A 10,702-nucleotide genomic window follows, 5' to 3' on the forward strand; every position below is an offset into this window, starting at 1 on the left:
GACATAACACAATTTCATAATGATTAGCCATCAGGGAAGTACAAACCAAAACTACCCTGAAATAGACTCCAAAGGCCACAAAGGGAGATGGCTTAATGGATACAGCACTGAAGACCTGAGCTGGAGTGGGATCTACAAGGTGGAAAGAACTGAATCCTTATCTGACTTCCACAGGTGTATCTTGGCAGGTATGCCCATTTGTACACACACACACACACACACACACACACACACACACATACAAATTAAATAGACTTTTTTAAAGCAGAGGAAAAAGGACACGGAGGTAGATGTGTGACTACTTGGGAAGAATTGAGAGCAATGTGAGGGAGACAGGGATGAGACAAGGAAGGTGTGACTAATGTGAAAGCCCATTGTATTCATGTACGTTACAAAACAATCCTTGATCAGTTGCACATTGACAAGGCTGTCTATGGTAACATTAATTTTAAAAACTTTATAGTCTTATTAGGAAGTATCATGAACTTACTTTTTCATTATACATTTCATTGTATATAACTTCATACTTCCCTGAAAAGGAAGCACACAGACTTCCACTGCATTCACACCAGAACATCCTGAGACCTGACTTACCAGAGTCATTGCGTAGGTAGGAGGACATGGCTGGGATGAGGCAGGACTGACTGAGAAGCTCCAGAAGAACAGAGGGCAGAGCACTGCTGTTCTGTGCTCGGCTCTCAGGAGATGCCTGGACTTCCCCATTTACAGCACCACTCATGGGGTTTATGTAACTTGCAAGAACCTAAATTACAGACAATAAATGAGAGTTCAGCTTTTTCAGTGATGTATTTCATAATTAGACACTTGATCTCAGCACACTCAAGAGAACCTATGTTTTACTTAACCAATGTTGGCACTCTTATGTTTGAATAGAAGATTTTCTTTTAACAGATTTTTTTTTCTCATATAATAGATTCTGATTATGTACTTTTTATTTTGGAGACAGCTTTTTCCTACAAGGCCCTGGCTAACCTCAAGGTTGGGTTTTCCAACTGAGAGAGTGGCCTTGGATTTTTGAGTGGTCTTCATGCCCCTTGACTTTGTGTGCTGGGGTTATAGACCTGAGATATCAAACCTGGCTAAAAAAGGACATTTCCACTTTTCATGAGAAGGGACTTCTTGCTGAGGGTCACTTACACAGGAAAATAGTTCTCTTTATGTAACTAAAAGAGAAGCAACTTAAGGACAGACAAGCACTAGAGCTAGTGAGTAGTGACTAGACCACGGACAGAAACTCAAACATTACTGTCTCCTCTGAATTTCTTTCTCTTTTTGAGGAACTCAAGTATTTCCTCTGGCCTCCACTTTGCTGTATCATTTACCATGACCTTGAACTTCAGATGCTAGCATTTTCAGTACTGCCAAGTGTATTTGCAGTACTGAGGACTGAATCAAGGGGTTCCATGAACGCTGGGCAAACACTCTACTAAGTTACATTCCAAGTCGTCACTGCTGAGTTTCACTGAATCCATTCAGTTTGAGAGTGCTGAAGTCTTAGAATTCCATACTAGAATGAACATGCCATCTTAAAACTATGGAAAAGAACACTTCAAAATGGCGGCAATTTCAGTTAGTTGCTATTTGTTTGTATGATATACAGATGTCCCCTCCTATTTTCAACTTGTTTGATTCTGGAATTACTATAGAACAATTTGAACAAGAGAACTGAAAGTAAGCTAGAGGTACAGTTCAGCGGCCAAGTGTATGCTTAGCAGGTGTGAAGCCCCAGTGCAGAATGAAGTATGAATACTGGGTTGTAAACATAGGTCAAAGGCTTTACATTAAAACAAAGGGTTAACTAGCAGGTAAATTCTATCTTGAAATCAAAGGATAATTGTATCCCCTCATTTTCCTCTGAGGTGGGAAGCTAACTGAGAGGAGATATATTTAGAATTATAAAATTAAAGACCATTCTTTAAGCCATGGCTTTTATACTGTATTTGGAGAAAACAAAAGCAAGCATAAGAACGCTGGAGCACATCTGTAATGATTTCACTCGAAGGTAAAGAAAGGAGGATCAGAGTTAAGGTCAGCCTAGAAAACATGAAACATCTCAATAAAAAAAGAAAAAACATTTAATGAACTGAGTAAGTCATCAAACTAGTAATAACAAACTCACAAACATACCTGCAAAAGACAGGTCACATGCTCCTCTTCTAGCCTCTGTTTAGTTAAGGCTTGTTCTACGTCCCATCCTGACGCTGTGGAACCTGTGCCAAAGCCCGTCCCTTTGGCCCAATACAGCTGCTGTTCTTCTGTTGAAGTAGGGTTATGAGAATTTGACACCTGTGGCTTTTAAGAAAAGGAAAATTACTACTGTTTGGTTTTATCTGGTTTTTAAAAAATTTTATCATTGGGACTATTCAAAAGATTAACAATATAAAAATCAATTTGGCCACTCATCAAAAAGTTGAAAACTAATTACTGTGACACTCCTATGCATACGCCCAACAAGGTGAAAACTGGTGCTAAAATAAACATTTGTATATACATGTACACAGCAGTACTATTCATCACAATCCAAGGACAAAAAGATCCCAAATGCCTACCAATGAATGAATACACTGAACTAATCAAAGGAAGACTATCCAGCTGCAAAAGGTATACTAATGCATGTTGTATAAAGAAAATTTGAAAATATTAAATTCTAAATCAAAGAACACTAGAGATACACACATACATAGGGACAGAGACAGAGACAGAGGCAGAGAGTCAGACAGACAGACACATACAGGTGGGGGACGGAGGGAAGGAGGGAGAAGGAGAGGGAGAGACTGAATTAGGAAAAGAGAAAACTACTTAAGGCTCAAAGAATCAATAACTCAAAACCAAATAGAAAACAGAAACACAGAAAGGGAAAGGGTTGAGTCAGATCATTTTAGGGCTCCAGTAAAAATCTACCTTGGGAAATTTCATCAAAACACTAAAGTTGCATTCTCAATTAAAAGAGAAAGACTACTTCTATTTTTAGAAGGAACATATCAGAATGGGTAAGATCCAGAACTCAAAGGACAGCACTGCTGGTGAAGCAAGGGGAACACTGCTTTCCACTGCTGGTGGAGTGCAAATATATATAACTACCCCAAAAATCAAATCTGGCAGTTTCTCAGATTAGGAATAGTTCTATTTCAAGACTCACCATACCACTCCTGGGCATATACCCAAAAGATGGTACACCATCCCACAAGGACACCTGCTCAACTACGTTCAAAGCAGCTTTTTAGGAATAGCCAGAAACTGGAAATAACTACGTTCAAAGCAGCTTTATAAGTAATAGCCAGAAACTGGAAATAACCTAAATATCTCTCCACTGAAGAATGGATACAGAAAATGTGGTTTATCTATACAATAAGTATACTACTCAGCCATTAAAAACAAGGATATCATAATTTCACTGGCAAATGGATGGAACTAGAAAATCTCATCCTGAGTGAAGTAACCAAGACCCCAAAGGACATGCATGGTTATATCCTCACTTTTAAGTTGATATTAACCATAAAGTACAGGATAATCAGCTATAATCAACAGACCCAAAGAAGCCAAATAACAGGAAGGCTCAAGGGAAGATGGCTGAATTGTTCTCAGAAGGGGAAACAAAACAGATATCAGAAGTTGATGGAAAGAGGGAACTGGGTAGAAGAGAGGATGGAGAGGGGAGTGAGGCAGGGGGACATCATATGTAGGGAGAGCATGGGAGAAGGGAGATTGGTGGCAGTAGGGGGAGAGCAATGTCTAGGATGTGCCAGAGACCTGAGATGGGAAGAGGTCCAGAGGGCCTATGGGGTGACTCTAGCTGAGGCTCCTAGCAGTGGGGCATATGGATCTTTAAGTGGCCACTTCCTGTTCCCAGGTAGGACTCCAGTGGAGGGATAAGGACAGCAACTTACGAACAAAGCCTTCGACCCAAAGTGTGCCCTGCCTACAAGATGTGCAGGGTCAGAAACAGAGCAGAGTCTGAGGGAATGGCTGACCAATGACTGCTACAAATTAAGACCCATCCTATGGGCAAGAAAATCCCTGACACTATTAATGATGCTTGCAGACAGGAACCTAACATAACTGTCCTCTGTCCCAGCAGCCAATGGAAAGAGATGCAGAGACTCACAAATAAATATAAGATGGAGCTTGGGAGTCTACAGAAAAGTTGGGAGAAAGATTGAGACCCCAAGTGGATAGAAACTCCATAGGAAGATTGACAAAGTCAACTAACCTGGATCCTTGGGGTGTCCCAGAGATTGAATCACCATCCAAAGACTGAGTATAGGTTGGACCTAGGACCCCTGTACATATGTAGATGAGCATGTGGGTCCTCCAACAACTAGACCAGGGGCTGTCCCTGAGCCCACTCCCTGCCTGCCTGTGGATCCTGCGCCCCTAAATGGACAGCCTTGTCTGGCCTCAGTGGAAGAGGATGTGCCTAGCTCTGCAGCAACTGGGTATTCTGCGAGGACGAGGGTGTAAGGGATGATACCTGGAGGGGGGCTTCCCCTTCTCAAAAGAAAAGAGGAAGGTAGAATGAAGGAGAACTTACATGAGGGGATACTGGGAGGAGAGGAAGGGCTGATATTGGGTAATAAAGTGAATAAATAAATTTTTAAAAACTAAAATGGCATTCTTTTTTTTTTTTGGTTTTTCGAGACTGGGTTTCTCTGTGTAGCCTTGGCTGTCCTGGAACTCACTCTGTAGACCAGGCTGGCCTCGAAATCCGCCTGTCTCTGCCTCCTAAAATGGCATTGTTAATCAAAAGGGACAGACTACTTCTATTTCTAGAAGTCACATACCTCAAAATTTTGTTGTTTTTCAAAATGTGACTGGACCAGGTAGAAACAAGGGTACCTAATCTCAAAAAGAAAAAGAAATCTCGTATGTTTATCTGTCTACATAAATTCTAGTTTGTAATGTGTGCGTTTATTTATGTAAGCATATAGATGTGTGACTATAGTGTGACACCTACAAAGAGACCAAGAAAAGGTGACATTGGTGATAAGGGAGAATGGAAAGTAGGAAACAGAAACACAAGTCAGGAAGGAAGATACAAAGTGAATGCTTTTTCTGATTTTAATCCTGTCATGGATATATTTTTTTCTTTTTTTGTGATGGATAAGTACACTAATATTAAATTGAGGGTACAAGTTTAAAACACTAAGCAAAGGTTCCTGAGATGTACAAAGTTTGGATTGAGAGAGTACTTATCTGAATTAATCTGAACTAATCTAGTTGTGTAATTTTTTATTTGTGAGGTCATTTATAATAAACTGATTTTTTTTTTGATTTTCGAGACAGGGTTTCTCTGTGTAGCCCTGGCTGTCCTGGAACTCACTCTGTAGACCAGGCTGGCCTTGAACTCAGAAATCCGCCCGCCTCTGCCTCCCAAGTGCTGGGATTAAAGGCATACACCACCACTGCCCAGCTGACTGATTTTTATATATTTTAAAAATCTGAATAAAGAAAGACTGAGACAGTTTAGTGGCTAAACACACTTGCTGACAATCCTGACTACCCGTGTTTGATCTCAAGCTGTTACCTGACCTAAATAAACACACACATAATTTTTTAAATTAAATAATAAAAAAAAACCCACCTCAAGTATTATGAAAATTAGATAAAACCAAAAAATAACTAATTTAAAAATATAACCTTAACCATAAAGGTTAATTCTTTATTTATGTGGGAAGCAAAAACTTTGTTTAAATTAAACAGAACATGCACCCTGAAAGCATTTACGATTATAGTTTTTATTGCTTTCGCTGAGGTCAAAAGGTAACTTTGAGGGAGTGCTGTCTCTCCTTCTGCTATGTGGGCCCTGGGGACCAAACTCCTCTTCTCCTAGCCATCTCATTTGGTCATTATCTGTGTTGGGTTTTTGTTTGTTCTTATTTTTTAAAATTTGCTTATAGGTTGTTTTTGTTTTGCTTTGGTTTTGAGACAGGCGCCCAGGGTAGCTAAGGCTGGCGTCCAGCACACAACAGCCCTGTGCCTCACCCTCCTAACCTCTGAATAACATGCACAACCCCCCAGGCTAGCCTCCTAAGGTTTTTGATTTAAAAAAAAAAAATACATCTTAACTGGGAGGGAACATAGATAAGTGTCATTTTACAATAAGACACAAAGACTATGTTAGCAAATTATGTACATTTTTAAAACTTGCGAGTTTTGAATAACTTTTTAAGGTTATAAACATGCTATTTACTGTGATCTGACTAGAACGAATGGAGTTTATGGATACTTTACACAGTATCCCATAATACAAACACTTCTGTACAAGAACATCCAAGAGAACATGAGACATTCTTATTTGCTCTCCATCTTATTTTAGAGACAAGGTCTCTCACTGAGCCTGGAGCTTAATTTGGCTAGAACATCTGGTTTTCTGAACACTGGGATTAAAGGAGAATGCCAACTCATCCAGCTTTTTAACTTGGGTTCTAAAGATACGAACTTGGGTCTTTAAGCTCAAAAAGACTTTACTGGTAGGCCCCCCCAACACTGGAAACAGTATTTGTATACAAATCTCATATATTGTACTAAAAACTATTTTCAAATTTTTACATAAACACAACCAAATGAACTTTAATAAGGACTATGTCCCCCTATGCAAGCGTGTGTTTTAGGTGGGGTGGTAGGTCTCTTACTATATTATATAACTTACCATTCAATAACATGATTCTCTAAAGTGAGAAGAAGAAGTCAACATAGCCTAACAAGTGGGAAAGTTCAAACTATCCATTTCTTATTTTCTGTTTTTTAAAATCTATTTGTTTTTTGTTTTACATGAGTATTTTGCCTCCATGTATGGGTGTCATGGATATGTTCAATGGGTCCAGAAGTCTGAAGAGGGTATTGGATCCCCAGGAAATAGAGTTATGGATAACTATGAACCACTATGTGGGAGCTGGGGATGGAACCTGAGTCCTTTGCAAGGACAAGTGCTCTTTATCACTAAGCCATCTCTGTAGCCCCACTGTTTCTTTAAACTGGTGGGTAAATCTGATTTTTCTTTGGAGGGTAGCAGAGAAAACAAGTGATAGCTTCTCTTTCAGACCTCCATGGTAATTATAAAATCCAAATTCTGAAATTTGAAGTTTATACTCTCACTTTATACTTTACATTCTCAGCAATTAAGTTTAGATTTTTCATAACTTAAAGCAGTGGTTCTCAACCTCTAGCTCATGACCCTTTGAGTGTTTCACAAGACTTCCACAGGGGTCATCTAAGACCAAAGGTAGGAAAACACAGATATTTATATTACAATTTATAACAGTAGCAAAATAACACTTATGAAGTAGCAGTGAAAATTACTTTATGGTTGGGGTTATGGCAACATGAGGAACTGTATTAAAGGGTCATGGCATTAGGAAGGTTGAGAGCCAGTGACTTAAAAGAATTTGAATGAAACCTACCTCAGTTTGGTTAAGGCTAGAGTTTGGAACTCGTGGTGCATGATGGCTCAGAGCTGAGAGACAGACAAGAATTAGGTGCAAAGCTCCAATTTCCAATGCCATCCGCCGGAGAAGCACACCATCATCAGTGGTCAAGGGAGTAGCACTGAACAAGCTGCGAAGAACGTGGAAAGGAAGGGTTGGAAGCACATTGGCTGATGGAGACTGCAGAATGTGACCTTTGAAAGAGAAGAGGGACAAAATTAAAGACACTTGAAAATAATAAGCACTTACCCATACAGTCAAGTAATAACAACAAAGTAAGGTTTTTATCATTAAATTTATTAAAAAGCAGGCTGATTGTGAGACTGTTATCTTTATTAAAGTATCGAGAAAGTCTCTGGAAGACAGCACACACAAACTCTGAAATTTACAGATATGTAACAGCCATAAAAAACAAGAAAAATAGTATGAGCTAAATGTGAAATGAAATCTAATTTTTTTTTTTTTTTATTTTAAAAGAGAAGGTTCTCTAAGTAGCACAGGATGGCCTCCAATTCATAAAGAGCTGCTTGTCTCTGCTCTACCTCCTCAAGACTAGGATAAAAAGTGTGCCAAGGAAGAAGAAATTTCCTACAACCATCAATCAGAAAGTAACTGGTGTCCTTTCAAGTGGTTTTCCTATGAACAATAACAAGTAAAACTATTTTCTATTGTACAATAGTTTTGTGCTGCTTTAATCACAGTGATAAACACATGCAATAAAGCACTATGAACAGAATAAGTACTGCAAAAATGAAATTATGCATTATAGCAGCCATTCCTTGAACTTACTGTGTGCAATCTAAGGTAACATAAAGTCCACTCTTTCCCCTTTGCTGCTTATGATCGGCAGTAAAACGGTTGAGTGAACAATTAAGAAGAATATAAATGAAAGTGAACTTTCCTAGACTACCTCAACTGTGATCAATCAATCTCTTATTACATTAAATAACGGTATGAAATAAAAACATTCATTCTGGCTTTATATTTATTATATAGCTTTCTAATATAATATCTTAGCTCTCTTCTCTTTGTTTGAAGTATTGCTGCAGATTTGTGGTTTTGTCTTCTCTATCTCCTTGTTTTGTTTCTACAGTACAGGAGGATTGGACTTTGGCCTTGTTGCAAATACTAATCCAAGATTAATGTTTCAAACACTTCACCAAATTAATTTTCTTTAAGGGGGGGGAGTATATTTTTTATGGTGCCATTGCTCATAATATAGTTTAATCAATATTTGGTATTCAAAATAAAGTCTATTCTTTTCTAAAACCTGTTTCCTCTAACAACTTTTCTTTTTTTGTTGTTGGTTTTTCTTTTTGAGTCAGGATTTCTCTGTGTAGCCCTGGCTGTCCTGGAACTCACTCTGTAGACCAGACTGGCCTCAAACTCAGAAATCCGTCTGTCTCTGCCTCCCAAGTGCTGGGATTAAAGACGTGCGCTACCACTGCCTGGCAACAACTTTTCTTAAAGGAAGCACTTTCATTGCTTCTTCACACAGACTCTCATGTAGTGCAGGCTGTCACTAAGGTCAGTATATCGCTAAGGGTAGTTTTGCAATCCTGATCCTTCGGCTACTGAGCTCTTGAGCTCTAGGATTATATACATGTACCCCCCTCACAACTGTTGAGAAGTGCCTTTCATAGAGATTTTAATGTGCTAACTCCTCCTCTCCCCTATACTGAACCTTCAAAGAATGCTTACAACTTTTCTGTTCTGAAATATTCTCCCCAAATTAAATTTTGCCTATCCTTCAGAGCACCACCCAAAACAGCTATATAGCATCACACTTACACATCTGTAAAGAAATAGCTCACACCTCTGAGGCTCCAATAATACTCAGCTCCAATCTTCCTCTAAGCTGTCAGAGTCAGTATGTTCTCATACTTCCTACTACAGCAACTAGTCCTACTGCCTGATCACATAATTCCAATGTCACTTAGAATAAAATGAATGCAATTTATAGACTTAATATGAAATTTCTTAAGTTTACTATATTTAATACTGAAAAACTCAATAAAATTATAAGCCATGTAAATAGCTTTATAGTAAACAAATAAGAAGAGAAAATAATCTAGACAAATGTATCCAACCTATTTGTATATGTGTTGATAAATTTAAGTAGTAACTGGGAACACTTACTGCCTTCTCCATCATCTGTAACTCCCAATACCAATCGAAGAAGGCACTGGGCATGCTTTCTCTCTTTCAGGAGCACTTCAGCATAGCCCGGAAGACGAAGAAATAATCCAAACGCAGCCAAAGAATGGGCAGGTATGGGAGAAGTGGCTTGCACCGCTGACTTAACAGGTGGAGGCTCAGCTGCAATAGTTTCTGGAGCTTCATAAACCAGTTCACCTGATTGTTCTATGGTCACCCATTCAAACTGATCACTATCCTTTGGCTTTTCCTGAGTGGTGGAAGCTACCACTGGAGCACTCACCTAAAGAAAAAGAGGAGTGTTTACCTATTTTCATGGTTCAATACTGGGCTTCAGATGAACTCTTTGTGTTTTAAAATAAAGAAACAAACAACAAGAAGAGTATGGCATCACAAGTACGGCAATATGTACCAAGTGCATCTATGTCAAAACAGTATTTTCCTATTCACAATCAGTGAAATAACTACATACTAACTTCAAAACATGCAAAAACGTGTATTTCACCAAATTAATTGACTCATTCAGTCTGTTAGTGATTTATTTTTATATATAGCTCTGACTGGCCTGGAACTCAAGAGATCCCCTACCTCTACTTCCAGTGAGATGGTGCTAAAGGCATGAGCAATGATATCCAGATCCTTTTCAAAAATGTATTTATATATGTGACTATATGTATAAGTGAATGCTGTGTTTTCATTAGAGACCAGAAGAATATGGCATGTCCCTAGGAGCTAGAGTCAGAGGGTCAGGGAGTTTGCTGTGAGATTCTTAAAATATAAGAAGCTACACCCACAAAGTCTCACCAACATGACTGCCCAAACTAGAGCTGAATAAGGATAACACCAACAGACACGCCAAAATGGATAGGGGAAGGCATGTGAGGTTTCAAGCCCACACAAATAACTATAGACCACTAAGAAATACTGAGAGGGGAGAGACAGTCTTCTCTAGGGAAGAGCATATCAATTAGTTATCAAACATTAAAGGTCAGGTCTGAAACAAGCAAACGAGTAACACTGTACAGACTAAGCAAGTTATATTTATGTATTTAGGAACACACACACACACACACACACACACACACACACACGCACGCACG

At 38.9% G+C, this 10,702-nt stretch overlaps 1 protein-coding gene across 13 annotated transcripts in view; it reads right to left on the reverse strand.

The window, feature by feature from the left end:
• Birc6 (baculoviral IAP repeat containing 6) overlaps window positions 1-10,702 on the reverse strand; it is a 185,621-nt gene that overhangs the window by 38,762 nt on the left and 136,157 nt on the right. For all 13 annotated transcript variants that reach the window (XR_004114160.1, XM_031355887.1, XM_031355886.1 and 10 more), the window contains 4 exons: window positions 9,585-9,885; window positions 7,422-7,639; window positions 2,149-2,313; window positions 595-763 (listed from right to left, as the gene is read on the reverse strand). Coding sequence is in view for 12 of the 13 variants with exons in the window: in XM_031355887.1 (XP_031211747.1) it covers window positions 595-763; window positions 2,149-2,313; window positions 7,422-7,639; window positions 9,585-9,885 (853 nt within the window). In the remaining variant the exon portion in view is untranslated. The remainder of the gene's footprint in view (window positions 1-594; window positions 764-2,148; window positions 2,314-7,421; window positions 7,640-9,584; window positions 9,886-10,702) is intronic.

This window comes from Mastomys coucha, unplaced genomic scaffold, assembly GCF_008632895.1.
Source record: "Mastomys coucha isolate ucsf_1 unplaced genomic scaffold, UCSF_Mcou_1 pScaffold6, whole genome shotgun sequence".
Lineage (NCBI taxonomy): Eukaryota > Metazoa > Chordata > Mammalia > Rodentia > Muridae > Mastomys > Mastomys coucha.